The following is a 16,254-nucleotide window of genomic DNA, read 5'->3' as shown; positions in this document are numbered from 1 at the left end:
TGGGGACCAACCTCTGTGTCTCCTATGTGACTCTGCCACACCCGAGTACTGGCTCTGCAGGTGGTGGGCGCCCACAGCACACGCCCCACCCCCGGGGTCCTGACCCTCACCTTGGTGCCCACCTGGGAGGGGCACCCAAGCCCCAGCGCTGAAAGCCAGAAGCTGGGTTAATTCCCTCGGGGAAGGCCTTATCTCTGGGAATCCTGGCTCACCCCACAGCCTGTCGCCGCTGTGGAAAGGACTTTGGCCCGGGAGGCTGAGAGCCGGGGCTGTAAGTCACTCTAGCTCAGCGGTTAGTGGGGTGGCCTACAGGGTCCCCGCTGCAGCCCCCCTCCCGTCTCATGCCTAAGTGTTCCGGGGTCCGGGGCTGGTTCTTAGGGGCCCCCTGGCGGACGGACGGCCCAAGGGCACCACCTGGTGGCCAGTCTCAGCCAGGCAAGGCGGCCGCAGAAAGTCCAACAGCAGGTGGGGCAGCAGCGCACCCAGGAGAGAACAGTGAGGGGAGCAGGCTGCACCTCCCCGCTCTCCCAGGCGTGGGACGGAGCACTCCGGGCTCCCCAGAGGTCCCTGGGCACATGAGAGGTGCTGCCTTTACAAGGCAGTCTGAGTGAAGAGCTCTCAAGTTTGGGGTCAGAGGAACCTGGATTTGAATCCCTTGGGTCCTTAACCTCACCCTGAGTCTCTGGTCTATGTAGTGAGGCTATTTAGGGCACAGTTTTCAGGGATGCGGACCTCTCTGCATGAGCAGGCAGCCAGGGGAGATGGCAGGGGTCAAGGCTGGACCAGCAGCATGTGTCTACCCTGGTGGTACTCAGACTGGAAGCCAGGGACTCTCAACTGTGGCCGTACATCACAACACCCGATGCTTAGCTGTGGGTCTCAAAGCGCGGTCCTGGACCAGCAGTGTCAGAATCATTGGGGAACTTGTGAGAAATGCAGATTCTGGGACTCTATCCCCCACCCCCTACCTGCTACATTGGAAATTCTGGGGGTGGGGTCCAGACTGTCCAGGTGATGTTGATGCTCCAGTGTGAGAACACTGTGCTTAGGGCCTGGAGTAGCTTAAAAGGCATCTCAGGTGATTCAAATGTCCTGGGCATCAGAATTACCTGCCCCCCCCCACCTCCCCACACACAGGTTACAAGGCACCTGGGCAACTTATTACAATAACAGCTCTGCAGCTGCTTCTAACGAGCAGTCACTGCTCTGATGTGGACCCTTCTCCCCACATGCTGTGCATGCCCTTCCTTCAGAGGGCTGGGTTCCATGTCGGAATGCAGCTGCTCTCCCCGGGGTTCTCCTAGACCAGTGAGTGATGCAAACAATAACTGCCCGTTACTGACATTTCCTGGGTACCTAAGCTCTGACAGGCATGGTGCTGGGGGCTTTGTATGCAACATCTCACAAGAACCCTGTGGACTGTTAGAATTCCCCATTTTACAGATGGAGACACTGAGGCATAGAGAGGCTAAGTAACTCACTCTAGCTACTAAATGGCAGAACTAGGACTCTAGGGATCCCTGGGTGGCGCAGCGGTTTGGTGCCTGCCTTTGGCCCAGGGCGCGATCCTGGAGACCCGGGATCGAATCCCACGTCGGGCTCCCGGTGCATGGAGCCTACTTCTCCCTCTGCCTGTGTCTCTGCACCTCTCTCTCTCTCTCTCTGTGACTATCATAAATAAATGAATAAAAAAAAATTAAAAAAAAAAAAGAACTAGGACTCTAACCTAATTCTGATTTCAAAATCCACTCGCTTTGCTTCCCCATTTTACAAGAGGAGGGATGACTTGCTGAATTCTCAGGCCACATTGTTTACACCTTGGCTTCAGAGCTCACCAGTGCCGTGGCACCCATTTCAAGATGGCACACAGGGACCTCTGAGCCAGGTGTCACTCCCCTGAGCATCAGTGCAACAGGAAAAAGGAGGCAGAGGCAAGGGTTTAGTTGCATGCCACCCAGATCCCTCCAGTGTCTTCTTGGATGCACAGAATTCATTATTGAGGAAATGGCCCCCATTCCAGCTCAGTCTTCATTGTCCTCTAAGCATCACACAGACTGGGGCCCATCACCCTTATCCAGCTCAGAGAAAGGCAAGAGGAGCAACCAGTGATGGAGTAGAAAAAATAGCTATTTTACCACAAAATATGCATTTCCCAAAAGCAAGGGAGTTGTTGTCTTGAAGAGGCCAAGACCATGGGGAAGTTCCTGTGGAAGGGGCCGAAGGGAGCTCCTGTCCTGGAGCACCAGGTGGGCAGCCCTCAGCGGGCTCGAATTCGCCGGGAGAGTCGGTAAAGCTCCATCGCTGCCTTGGCGTCTTCCACCGAGCTGTGCCCAAAGCGGCTGTTCTGTAGACACATGTACAGAGGGGGGTATTGGGGTGGGCTGAATGCAGAGACCCCGTGTGATCAGGGCCTTCCCCTACTCACACCCCGGTTTCCAAGGCCCTGAGGTGGGTAAGTCTCCCCAGGCTTCGGACACCGTGGACTCAGCAGGTGGCGGGAGCAGGCCTGGCTTCTACCTGTTGGCCCCTGAGCTAGGACACAAGGCCCAGGCATGGCCAGGTATCCACCTTCCAGCTTCCAGAGAACCAGGCTATGCCCTCAAGGTGCTTATCATCCGGCGCAGGGAAGGGGGTGCTGCAGACTTGCTGTCAGACACATAGGGAGCTCCAGGGCACCAGGCAAATATAAAAAAAAATATGTCAAAATGATGTTTCTAAAGTGCCACTTGCTCAGCACTTCAGTGAACCCACATGCTAACCATTGTGTCCTTGGTCCTGTGTCCACCAGGCTGATGGAGGGGCCCCAGTTCAGGCCCATTCCCTGAGACCCACACAATTCTGGGTCACCTAGACAAGCAGTGCCTCACACCTCAGGCTGGGGCTCCTGCTCTGCTCTCCTCAAGGTCTCAGGAAGGTCTCCTTGGAAGGTCTCCCCTTCTAAGGCTCACCTTTTGGACATGTGCAAACCTGCCATATATCCTTCATGTCTTTGGGCTAATGGGCTGCCCTCCCTGCAACCTAGAGTTGCTCAAGCACAGGGCCCAGTCCTGGAGATCCAGCATCTCATCCAACCGGGCCCAGAGTAGGTGTTGATAAATATCTGTTGACAGGGGAGGCCTTCACGTGGAGCTGCTCCTGCTAGGGTGTGGCCCACCTCCCTCGGCCCTGCCACCTCAGTGATCTCCCAAGCACCAGTGCCCATGCGCCTTTGCCTGGGGCTTGCCAGAGACTTCGAGTGCTGAGGAATGGGCAGCAGCAGCAGCAGCCATGCCTGACGGGATGTGTGTCAATACCTCTGCTCCCTGCATGCATCGGAGCTCTGTGGGATTGCCCAGAGGCCCGCAGTGGAATTAAACCTCAGTTATCCCCATATCTCAAGTTATGGCTTGAGTTTAAAAACAAATGAAAACTTTCTTGGGTGGTTTCCCTTCACTGCCTCTTATCCTCGCTCTACCGTGTGTCCCAGGGTCTCCTCTTGAATAAACCACCGTACTCTGGTCCTGGCCTGGGGCCTGGTGCCCAGGGAGCCTGAAGCCAGGACCCCTCCTTGCTGGCAAGCATACAGCCTCTCATGACTGTGGGGGAGACAGAGCATCTTTGGGGCCGCATGTTGGTTCTGGACCACTGGAAGACATTGGCACCCTGGTGGGAAGTCAGGGGGATGCTCACCTGGATGCGCCGCCCAAGGAGGCGCTCACTGAGCACCCGGAGAGAGACGCGCCTGCAGTTCTGTAGGTTGGCTTCCCGCCACAGCAGCCTGTCGGTGGATGTGTCATAGATGGCATAGTTGCTCATGTTCTCTTTCAGGGCCTGGAAGTCATGCTTCAGGTCGTGACCCACCACCAGCTTGCCTTCCAGGAGCTGCAGGATCTGGCCAGGGAGACACGCAGCACACACATCACGCAGGGTCCTCCGGACGGGTCTGGGGCTACTGACAGGAAACAGCCCCTCCTCGACGTGCTGTGTGACTTTCAGCAATCTGACCTCCCTCTCTGGGCTTCAAACCTATCATCTATAAAATGAGAAGACTGGACCAGGCCTCTCCTCTCACTCAATGGTTTGGGTCCATGCTAAAGGCATGTCCTGATGACTCCTTCAGTGGCTTCCCCATGTGATAGCTATGGCCCCTACTAAGCATGTCCCCTGTGCCAGGCACTCACCTAAGTACGTCACATACTTTATATCCTCTAATCTTTTCAACAAGCCCACTGTGGCAGGCAGAATAATGACCTCCGAAAGATGCCCATGCCCTAATCCCAGACTCTGTGAACCCATTGCTTGGCAGAGGAAAGTTACAGTTGCATACAAGCTTCAGGCTGAAGAGGACCTCCCAACAGGGCCATCACCGCCATCACCTGCGTGCACCCAACATATGGCAACGGCTCTTCTGTATGGAGGTCAGTGGTTTGCCCTGAGGACCTGACATGCAGCTGCTGGTCTTGAAGAGGGAGGAAGGGGGCTCTACAGATTGGTAAGGCCAGGAAGCGCACTCTCCCACAGAGCTATCAGAAGGGAACACAGCCCTGCCTACACCTTGATTCCAGCCCCGAGACCCGTGCCAGACTTTGAACTGTGGAACCGCGCAACTCAACACACCTGTGGGGCTTTGGACCACTCAGTTTATGGTGTTGTTACAGCAGCCATAGGAAGCCAAGGCAGCGATGAGAGAGGCCTGTATTTAATTGAAATTTTGCAGCTGGGAAAAACCGAAGCACCGAGAAAGTGAAATAATTTGCGGATTTTAAAGCAAGTTCTCAGATTCCTTGGCAGCTCCTCTCTCCAAAGATGAAGCTCAAGCCCCCTCGCCTCCAATGACTATAGGTCAGCCTATGTGGCCAGCACCCCAGCAGCTCCCAGGTCCCCCGAAGCCACCCTGCTGGAAAGACACACGGAGGTAGAGAGCTGGGCCTGAGGGCCCCAGGGCCAGCCACTGGCCAGGTGGGCTGACGAACCTCCCGGTGATCCCAGCTCCGGGCCTGCGGGACGCTTCAGCCGACCAGCTGGCCCCATCTGCCGAGCCCTGTCCAGATTGCAGATGCATGAGCAAAGTAAATATTGACATTGTTTAAAGCACTATGTTTAGAGGTGATTTGCTAAGCACCATTAGATAACCGGGGCCGTGACATAGCTAGTTAGTGAGTTAGTGGCAGAGCCAGCCTTCAAAGCCAGCAGGCTGCTTGTCACCGCCACACTTAGAGCAGGCCTGCTCCAGGCCTCTGCCAGCCAAGCCGCTGAGCTTTGAGGAGCAACCCCTAAAGTCCCCTCTCAAGTGCCCAGGCCTGCCATCTTGCCTCCCTCCTGACTCCGTCTCCAAGGTGGTCCTGTGGACAACCTCCTACCTCAGGCCACATGGGCCACTCCTTTTTCTTTACCTTGGCTGCCATTGGAGAGAATGGGAGAGGGAACTAGGGGGGAGCTGTATCAGGCCCCAGCTGGAGGGGCAGCTTGGGGCTCAGGCCTCCCCTTGGACGGGTCTCCAGTAGCTTCTATGCCTGAGCAAGGAGACTACTTACATGGCAAATACCCTCCCATGCCCTGCTTCTACTTCTAGTGGCCTCCTGGGACATCACATGGGGCATTATATGCTCTCCCTTGGCGATCACAGGATCACTGTGGCCACTCTACAGAAGAAGAAGCCAAGGCTCAGAGACACAAGGTGACTTGCCACATCATGATCACATTGGTGGTAGCAGGGTCTGTCCATCTACAGGCAACAGGCAATGTCACCAGCCTGCCCGTCACTCCCTACAGTGTTCCATGGTTTCATCGGGGCCACTGCTGAACAGAGCCCACAGTCAGCCTAGGGACTGGGGAGGCTCGCTTGAGGACTGAAGCTGTGCTTGTCGGACGGACACCAGGGCTGCTCCCACTTGGGCCAAGGCATCACCTGGAGAAGCCCCAGAAATTGGGGATTCTGAACTTCGAATTTCTATAGCTGGCGCTGATGCTGCAGATCTAGGGGTCACGTGAGTGGTGAGGGTACACGCCCTGGGCAGCAGCTCCAGTCCTCTGTGTGGAGAAAAGTGCACCTGCTGGCACCTGGGGGAAGGGCAGCATGCACCAGGTCCAGGGCCATGCTGGGCGGCCATGGGTCATGTGCCTTTTTTTGCTGATATCTTTTAAGTTCCTGAACAATCTGGCCTGTTTTCCCTGACCGACAGGGAGCTGGCTCAGGCCCAGTTCACACAAAGCCCTGAGGGACTGTCTGCCATCCCAGAAGCGGCAGCCACGACAGCCACAGGTCCCAGGCACAAGAGGATTGAGTCACTGTGAGGCACATTCCTGGGAACTTCATCACTTCCTGAGCCCGCAGGTCCCAGGAGGCAAGCGGGGAGGTCACTACGGGAATCCCCATGGGACCCATGATGACACAAATGAAATACGAGGGGTCGACAAGCAGAAGGAACAGGAAGCAGGGAAAAGAGAAGACTATTTGGCAGAGAAAGAGAGATGCTGGCAACTTTTCAGACCAAAGATGCTGGGCTCTGGGCAGGGAGAGACAGCCAGCATTTGCTGTGCGCTCTCCGAGAGGTTAAAGACCATGTCTAGGCTCCTGTTTTCCCACCTGTAAGGTCAAGGCCTGGAGAGCTGAGGCTCCAGGGGTCCCTCAGCAGCCAGGGCTCTGCTGACTTTCTGAGGCAGGGCTAGGGAGGGAAGTGGGGGGGCCTGCTGGAGCCCGGGGACAGGGAGAAGGCACCAGCTGGCGGGACCTGCCCTGAGTCAGCGTGGGGAAGCAGGTGTGTACAGCACAGGAAGGGGGGTGGAGGGAGTGTCTCAAATTCCTGGAGAGAGTTGAGTGAGGAAGAGAAGGGACGTTCACCCGTCTGCTCTACCCGCCAGTGATGGGCCAGGGACTTTCCTCCCCCAGGAACCTCTTGACACAGAGTATTCTGATTCCCATGCCACAGAAGAGGGGCTTGGGGGTCAGAGGGGTTGAGAGGCTTGTCCAGGTGACACGGCTGGTGACTTGAGAGCTGCAGTGAGGTGTCCGGATCTGCCCGCCCCTGCCACTGTCTTTGTAGTTGTCATGGTTACCCCCCCCCCCCCCCCCCCGCCACCAAGAACCTGGTTCTAGTTCAGCGTTACTACTGTCGGAGCTGAGGACAGTGCTGGGCACGGGTCAGCTCTCAGTGAAGCCTTCCTGAAGCAGGATGTGGCACCTGTGAGGCCGGGATGATCACACCATCTTACCAACAAGGAAAGGAGGGTGCAGAGTGGCATGTGCCCACGTCACATGGCAGGCAGGAGCAGGGCCTGTAGTGTCCTTCTGCTGCATACCCACGCTCCTTCCAGGTATTCCCCAGCTGAGCCTGATCAGGAAAATCACCTGGGGCCCTTGTTAAAAATCCAGAGGGCCGGGCCCCACTGTCACCCTTAAGAGTGGCCCAGTCCCCTCTTCCCTCCTGTCCCGTGCCCTGCTCTGCAGGTGCCCCCACCCAGCGTGTGACCGCATCCCACAAGGCTGCGTATGCTTGGGGTATCCTGGATGGTGAAGTCATCCTCTTTCATCTGGGCCCAGAAACACCCGCCCAGTGGCAGGGCCCCAACAGGGCACTTGGCCCAGGCAAGGCGGCTGTATTGGAAACAGCTGCAGGAGGCTACTGCGGCCTCCCTTCTGTCTGCATTTCCCTCCTAAACCAAGAAGCTTCATGGGGTTCAGCTAGTTTGTTTGCCAACTAAAAATGTAATTATGGGTCCCTGGTCCTGGTCATGGGTAAATGCTATTTGGCATACTGGGTTAACATTAAAAGAGCATTAACTTACAAAAATAAACTACAAGCTATTAAAAATTACTGTTAGGAAAGAAAAAAACAAAACCCAAAAAACCAGCATTCACCACCAGGTGAGAGCCCCATATCTGAACACTGAATTGTGTTACAGCTTGCTGTGTGTCCTTAAATAAGTTGCTGCCCCTCTCTGGACTTCAGTCTCCTCATGGGTTCTCTCCCACACTGACACCCTGATTTGTGGGGCTCTATAGACCAGTTTCTCAATTTCAGCACTGCCGATACTTCTTCAGTGTGTGTGTGGCCAGGGCAGGGGCAGTCCCGAGCATTATAGGATGGTTTAGCACCATCACAGTACTCTCCCCACTGGATGTCAGTAGCAGGCCCCTTGCCCCACTTATGACAACCATAAATGTCTCCAGATATTGCTAAATGTCCCTTGGGGAGCAAAACCACTTCACATTGGGAACTGCGGCTCTAGATGATGGTCAGACCTAGAGGTTTCAGAAGATAACAGGCGGTAACTTTCCATATATAAGTAATGTAACCACTTTACAAAAAATAAAAGTAAAGAAGAAATAAGGGAGTGGTGGGATCCCGTGCACAATCTCAGTGCCCTATGGCAAGGTTGTTGTGGGGACCAAAGGCAGAGGTGCATGGAAAGTCCTCAGAACAGTGCCAGGATGTGGTGCCGGATATAGACACCTGAGCTGCTTCACCCTGCATGTCACAGATGCTCCTACTGAAGGGCCCAGAGCAGTTTAGCAACAAGCCAGAGGACAGAGACCCACGTCCATGCAAGTCTAAAGACTGTGTGCTTGCACCTCCCCCCCTTTCCTGAGCTATGTGTGTATCACTGTGTCTTGACAGCAAAGGCCAGCATGAGGCCAGAGGCAGTTTTGTTCCACGCAGCTACCAGAGCTCCTGTATTTTGTGAAAATCAGTTCAACTGCAACCCCACAAACATTCTCAGGGTACCTTCTGTGCACAAAGTATACCATCCCGTCTGGGGGCAGAATAAAATACATCAGAGGAACGTGGAACCAGGCAGGCCATGTGTGGACAGGCAAGCATTAAAGTCCAAGAGCCACTGCAAGGAAAACAAGAGGCCCCCACTGCGGGCCCCCATGCAGGGAGGCGGGGATGGGGGACAGGGCAGGGAAGCATCAGGAAGGACTCCTCTGGCCTGGGCCTGCAAGGATGCTGTCAGATGTAGGGGCAGGGTTGGGGGCCGGGGGAGAGTAGGGGTGTGGCAGAAGCACAGGCTGGATGATGGCTGAGCTGTGAGGGAAGGCAGCAAAGGCAGGCCGGTAGGGTTTGGAGGTCCGTGAGCATTGTGCTGGTGACCTTGGCCAACAGGGAGCCACGAGAGATACTTGAACAGTGGAATGGGGAGGCTGTGATCCCAGCCAGGCCGGGGAAAGCCTGTCTGCCACTGGGGTAGGAGAGATTGACGGCCAGCATACCTGCTGTTAGGCAGAAAAGGAGAGCCAGACCTAAGACCACAGTTCTCAAGGGAGGTCAGAAAGGGGACTCAGACGTATAATCTGGGTGTGCGCCCTCCTTCCTCCACGGGCACAGTTGGTGACCGTCAGCCATGGGCCGGGCACTGTGCTTAGTGCGACAGGCCACATCACTGAATCCAGTGTACATGAGGCCAGGGAGGAGGCATTAGCACTCCCTGTCACTGACAAACAGGTTCAGAAAGGTTTGATAACTTGCCAAAGGTCACACAAACCAGTGAGTGACGGAGCAGGAAATGTAAACCCCCAGATGTGGTTCAATGGTCTGGCCAGTCTGTAGATTCTTGGTTCGCCCTTTGAATGGCTGCTCAGTGCCTACTCGGGGCAGGGCTCCGAGTGACACACCTGAAGCATCAGGCCTAGCACGACCTCCGCCTGAGATACAAAGCATTCTGCACCAAATCTGGATGGGCGCCTAGGCATCCCAGTGCCCAGGCCAGGGCTCCAAGGCATGCTCTGGGCTCTCCTGCCCTTCCTGCCACTCTGCCAGGGACGGGGGGCGGGGAGGGACTGCGGAGACAAGGAGGAAGGACGGGCACATGTAGTCCAGCTGACTGCTCAGTGGGGATCTGAGTGTGAGGAGCTCCTGCCATGTCCCTGGGCCTCCCGTTGACACCTGAACACCCAACCCCTTTGACCACCTCCATCCTAGCATTCTCTGCCCCTGCTGATGGCTCCCCAGGGGCTCTGACTCACTCCCTATTGATATTTCTTTCCTCACTACCATCTATCCTCCACAGCACCCCCCCCCCCCCCGCCCAATTCTAGTCTTCTCAAAACTTGGGTTCGATCCTGCTATCCTCTTGCTCAAGGATCTCCCATGGCTCTCTGTGGCCCACTGGGTTGCAGACATGGACTCCTCCCACCCCTTCGAAAACCACCAGTCTCATGGAGTCTTTCTAGACCCTAACTGATTACTGTACCCCCGGCTCTGGGCTCCTGGCCTCCTCATAGTCCCTATAGAACAGCATTGTCCAGTAGACATATATTGTGAGCCACATATGTAATTTTAAATCATCTGATCACCATATTGAAAAAGGTAAAAATAGGTGAAATTAGTTTGAATGTTTTATTTAACCTAATATTGTCAAATACTATAATTGTAACATGTAATTGATATAAAAGATTATTGAGACCTCTTATGAATTTTTTGATACAAATCTCTGAAATTGGGACGTCTGGGTGGCTCAGTGGTTGAGCGTCTGCCTTCGGCTCAGGTCCTGGGATCGAGTCCCACATCGTGCTCCCTGCAGGGAGCCTGCTTCTCCCTCTGCCTATCTCTCTGCCTCTCTCTGTGTCTCTCATGAATAAATAAAACAAACAAGCAAAGCAAAACAAATCTCTGAAATCCCATGCACATTTTATACTTACAGCACATCACGGTTCAGACCAGCCACTTTTGGGGGCTCATAGCCACATGCAGCTTGGCAGCCCCCTACTGGACACACAGCCCTTGAGGCATGAGCCTGACTTCTGAGTCCTGACCCCTCTAGTTATCTGGACCTTTGGGAGTCACTTAGTGTTAATGGGTTGAATTGTGTCCTCCCACCCTCCCTGCCCTCTGCCACCTCCATTCATATGTTGAAATCCTCACTCCCAGTCCCTGAAAATGTGACTTATTTGGAAATAGGGTCATTGCAGATGTAATCAGCAGAGGCCATCAGGGTGGACCCTGATACAATATGATCGGTGTCCTTATAAATGGGCAAGAGGGGGCCACAGAATGTGCACACCAGGAGAACACCACACGGACTGAAGGCAGAGATTGGGGTGATGCTTCTACAAGCCAAGAAACAGAAGACTGCCAGCCAGCCCCCAGAAGCTGGGAGAGAGACGCAGCATGGATTCTCCCGCAGGGCCTCAGAAGGAAGCAACCCTGCTTACACCTTGAGCTCTGACTTCCACCCTCCAGGATGATGGGACAATACATTTCTGTTGTTTGAGGCCCCAGGCCATGGTACTTTGCTGCGGTGGCCCTAGCAAACCAATACACTTGGTTCAAGGGGGTCTCAGTTTCCACATCTCTAATATGGGGATAACAGACGATCGTATCAGCTGACGTTTCTGGAGTCCTTACACAGGCACTCTCTCTAGGCACGTTCTCAATCCTCACAACAATCCTATGAAGTCGCTGCTATTATTATACCCAGTAATCTTTTACAGGTGCAGGAAGCTGGGTACACGGAGAGGCTGCCCAAGGAACTCGCCCAGGGTAACTGAGCTGCTATGTCAGCAGCCAGGGTTCAAGACTGGCCCTCTAACTCTGAGTTTACAGCTCCTGAAAACCATCCTGGAGGGCTGTCCCATGAGGCGTGAAGGAGGTCCGGCCATTGCTCAGGAAACGGGAGCTATTGTTATGTTTGATGTTTATCCCGAGTGTGGAGCCTGGCACACGTGTGGGGCGTGCAGTGGGGACCAGCCCCAGTCGGCGTTCCTCTGGGACTTCCCCCAAGCCTAGAAACCAATGCGCTGACTCGCCCTTCTAAACCTTCCCAGAAGTGACTCAAGCTAGTGCAAGACGGGTTGAGTTTACTTTCCATCTAGTGACTCAGAGAAATAGAAACAGAAACTGGGACCTGAAAAAGTTATCACAAGGTGAGGCAAGATGGTGGGAGATCTTGGGGCCGCATACCGACCTCAAACTGACGGAAGGTCCATGGTGGGTGTGAGTGCAAGCTCTTCCCCTCAGCCCAGGGACTCCAGCCTATTTTCCAAGACCGGGAGCCCCCGCCAAGGGCCCAGCCAGTGAGACCACATTTCCTCATTTCCTTGCTGGGGCCAACCCAGGGTAGAGAAGGAATCCCCCCATGGGAACATCAAGCAGAACCCAGTTTCCCCATGAGCAGCCCAGGAAGGTGGACCGGACGCCCTGAACGCTGCTCCCAGATGTGAGTCTAAGACTGTCTGAGGGCAGGAGGCCTTCTCGGATCTGAAGGAGACCCTGATAGGGTTCTCGAAGCCCGAGTGCTCCTTCACGCAGAGGTGGAGGGGATCTGTCGTGGCTGGGGTCATGGGTCACAGATCTGGCGCCTAGGGAAGGTGCCCGGGAAGTGTGCATGTGCGTGCATGTGTGTGCAGACACGCAGGGGTCCGCAGCCTCCCCGCCGCCCAGCCTGGCTGGCAGACAGCCCTCCACTTACCTCCAGCCTGGCCACGGCGAACGGCGTGGCCTGCTCCATGTGCCGAGGCGTGATCCCGCTGACCTGGGTCCTGTAGTCAGTGATCTCCCCCTCGGGCCGGATGAACTTGTCGTAGAGCACGGTGCCGTGGAGGTCCACGAGGCTGCAGCGGGCCAAGCCGCTCTTCCGACTGGGCCCCACGCCCACCATCTCACAGTCAATGGCCACCACGTCGGTGCCACTTGCCATGTCTCATCAGGACCCTGAGACACACTGGAGAGGGCAGGCGGGGGCGGGAGCATCACTCAGGGCCCACTCGGGCCACCACCCGGCAGCCTCTACCCAGTGCCCTGCCTGTCAGGAGCACTGCCTGGAGGCAGGCACAGCTGGCTTCCTGCCGCCCGCCCGCTTCCTGAGCCCCGCGGCCCCAGGGCCTGGGGAGCCCGCGGGCCCCTGTCACATCCTCCCCTGGCCACCACCGCGGCTCCCACTCACCTGCCTGCTGGCTGCCCGCGCCCTCTGCTCGCGTCTGCCCCTCTGGCGACGCCTCTTAGCTACTGCAGTGGCCCCGGGCGGTGACTCATCTCTGACCTCACGCCGGGAATCCCAGGCCCAGTTCAGTTTCTGGTTTGTTATCAGGCGAAGTCAGAGGCGGGAGGCTGGGCACGTGGGCTGCGCTGCTCCAGCTCCTTGCGCTGCCGGCAGGTGGGAAGCCCGGTGACCCGAGTCACCACCGACCCGGGAGGCAGGCTCCGCGTCCACCCATCTGACCGTTGCCCCTGCCCCTACCTGGGTGCTTGGAGCCCTCCCCATCTCAGATGACGCGGCTGATGAGAATGGGGTGGGTGGCCACACCTTTCCTTCCCTTTCTCACCCTCCATCTGCTGGGAGAATAAACATCCCCGGCACCGGAGGCCACAGAATGTCCCACAACTTCCCACCTGACACTCAGTGAGGTCTCTTATGGGGGCAAGGGAGAGCTGGCTCTTGGGACATTGAGCCTGGGGCTAGCCCCAACCCCCACCCAGGAAGGCTGAGAGGGAGCCCCTAGAGTCTCCAGAGCTTTGGGGGTGCTTCAGAAACAACCATCTGCCTGCCCTCAACGGGCTCTGCTTCCAGCTGGGCTAACACTCTTGGAGGACAAGGAAAGAAAGCCTGGAAGTAGCCCCACCAGCCTGGCCATACTTCCTGGGGACTACACCCAGCTCCCAGGCTCGAACTCTGACCTCTTACAGCAGTGCCTGACACGTAGACAGCATTCAATACTTATTGACTAGATGAATGAGTTATGGCTGGGACAAAACCAGAACCAGCTTTCAGTGAGGAAAAGGCAGAAATTGAAATCTTTCCTCACCATCAGCTATCCTCCACAGCACCCCTTCCCTATTCTAGTCTCCTCAAAATTGGGTTTGATCCTGCCATGCTCTTACTCAAGAATCCTCTATGGCTCTCTGTGGCCCACTGAGTTGAGAGGAAGTCGTCATCATATGCTGCAGCAAGACTCTTGCCTCCTACTCCAGATTCCCAAGGAGTAAGCTTTGAGCAGTGGGATCTGATTGCTCCCAGATGCCATCAAGATTTGTGGCTTGGAAAGGAATTTCCCCAGGCCCCTGGTATTTTCACCCAGTGATGTCTGACTGTAACAGACCTCAAAAATAAAACGAAGTATTGAAATATGTCTGAATAATAAGGTATTGCTCAAGTTCGCCATTGAATTGGCTCGAATTTGAAGTATGAAATTATTTTTGGTTCCCATCCTGATTGAGCAACTTTTGGTTGAATTCAGACTGGGGACTTTTTTGTTTCTCAAATGCACAAAGGATCATCACCCTGATTTAGGGAGAGAATGAAGCAAAACATGTCACTTTACATCAATGTGCATTGAAAAAGTAACCCCCTAAAGATCCAGTGGTGGGGTTTCTGCTTCTACAACCCCATAGGACCCGGTGCACCTCACCCCTTCACCCTGCTGGTTCCTCAGGTCTCCTCCTCTTTGTCCCAGCGTCCAGAGCCCACTCCGTGGTCACTGACCCTGCATTTCCCCTTTGCTCAGTCCCTACCTGTCCATCAGCTCCCAGGTCTTCCTGCCTCCATGCTGTCCTTCAAATCCCAACAGATTTATTTTCTCCAAATCTAATCTCTTGCACTGTGATTTCCAGTTGTCCAAAAAAAAAAAAAAAGCAAACTTCAACGCCCATGCAGTTTCCAAGAACCTGGAAGTTTCCATGCCTGGGTCATGTTGAATTTTTTTTCCCAGGTACTGTGAGCTCTGAGGTTAGATACAGACACTTGTGAAAGCCTAGGAGAGGAATCCCTGACCCCAGCCAGGGGGAGGAGGTCCCAGAGGGGATGCTTCTCCAGTTTACCTGGTGTCATCCATTGGCCAGACCAAGCCTGCAAATCTCAGGTCAGGTGACAGCAGGAAAGTCAGTCACTCAGGGCAAACCTCTCAGCCCTTACAAGACACACCCTCTTTCAGTTGGCCCACCTGTGACTATACAAGGTACAGAGGCTGCCACCTTGTGGCACCAAGCACAGGGCACAGGCCAAGTGGGTGATTCATAACTGAGTCAGGCACCGATCCCTACCAGCACCTTGACCTTTGAATTCCTATTCAACCATGTCTCAGCTGTGCATGTGCTCAAAAATGCACAGATGTGAATTTCTCAATTCTGTGAGAGGTAGAAGTGTTTCAGTCAAATGTCAGCAATTTCATGTGGTTCATGTAAAATCACAATGGAATTGCTTTTTAAAAAGAAAAAAAGTGAAAAATGAACTATATATCAATAAACGTGCAAAAAGATGTTCAAAATCTCTAATCATTAGAGAAATGCAAATTAAAACCAAAATGACGTAGGTATCTACACCCACTAGGATACTGACCCTCCCCTGAAAAAAAAAAAAGCACACAAAAAAACCCCAAAATAACAAGTGTGGGTGACAATGTGGAGAAATGGGTAAGCTCATGGCTGTTGGTGGGACTGCAAATTGGTGCAGCCACTGTGGAACACAGTATGGCAGTTCCTCAAAAACTTCAAACAGAACCACCGTATGATCCAACAATCTTACTTCTGGGTATACACCCAAGGTAACCAAAAGCGGAGTTCCAAAGGTACCGCACACCTACCTTCAGTGTTATTCTCAAACAAGCGGGGGAAGTAACCCAAGTGTTGAGGACTGACCAGACCAACAAAATATGGTCTATACATCCAAATGATTATTCAGTCTTAAAAGGGAAGGAAATTCTAACATATTAAACATGAATGAACTTTGAGGACCATATGTTAAGCAAAATAAGCTCATCACAAAGACAAATACTATTTGATTCTACTTACATGGGGTAGTCAAATTCATAGAAACAGAAAGTAGAATGGTGGTGGCCAGGGGCTGGAGGGAGGAGGGTGTGGGGAGTGTGTTTAATGAGCAGTTTTAGTTTTGCAAGATGAAAATTTCTGTCATACAGATTGGCTGTACAATGGAAATATACTTACCATCACTGAGCTGTACCCTTAGAAAGGGTTAAGATGGAAACCTGTATGTTACGTGTGTTTTATCACAATTAGAACTAAACATCTTCTTGAAAAGTAACAGCTTCAGGAGAAACAAACTTTGTGCTCTGCAATAGGGCAGTTATAAAATTTTTAAAAATAAACTACATAAATTCTGTAGCTCTAGAATGTTGTCACATCCCAAAGCATTATCTTGAAAGCCCCCACCTCAAAGGCCAAAGCACCCAGCAAGACTCAGTGCCCCAGCACCCCTCAATCCCTCCACCAAGCCACCCTCCCACTCCAGCCTGAGAATTCAGAAAAGACCACTTCACTCGCTTTTCTAATTGAGTCTTATTTTTTTATTTTTAAAAATTACTTATTTATTTATTCATGA

General features: G+C 53.9%; 1 protein-coding gene across 1 annotated transcript; it reads right to left on the bottom strand.

Annotated features, from left to right (window-relative positions):
* Positions 1 to 2,106: 2,106 nt before the first annotated feature.
* ISG20 (interferon stimulated exonuclease gene 20) lies at positions 2,107 to 13,136 on the bottom strand. The gene is made up of 4 exons (XM_038532802.1): positions 12,865 to 13,136; positions 12,391 to 12,642; positions 3,670 to 3,870; positions 2,107 to 2,344 (listed from the first exon to the last, which is right to left on the bottom strand). Exons 2-4 carry the CDS (start codon positions 12,616 to 12,618, stop codon positions 2,258 to 2,260), a joined length of 516 nt encoding a protein of 171 aa, XP_038388730.1. The 5' UTR covers positions 12,619 to 12,642; positions 12,865 to 13,136; the 3' UTR covers positions 2,107 to 2,257.
* Between the last annotated feature and the right edge of the window lie 3,118 nt (positions 13,137 to 16,254).

Source organism: Canis lupus, chromosome 3, assembly GCF_011100685.1.
Source record: "Canis lupus familiaris isolate Mischka breed German Shepherd chromosome 3, alternate assembly UU_Cfam_GSD_1.0, whole genome shotgun sequence".
In the NCBI taxonomy this organism is placed as follows: domain Eukaryota; kingdom Metazoa; phylum Chordata; class Mammalia; order Carnivora; family Canidae; genus Canis; species Canis lupus.
Note: the sequence above shows the minus strand (reverse complement) of the source record. Positions and strands in the feature narration are given on the sequence as shown.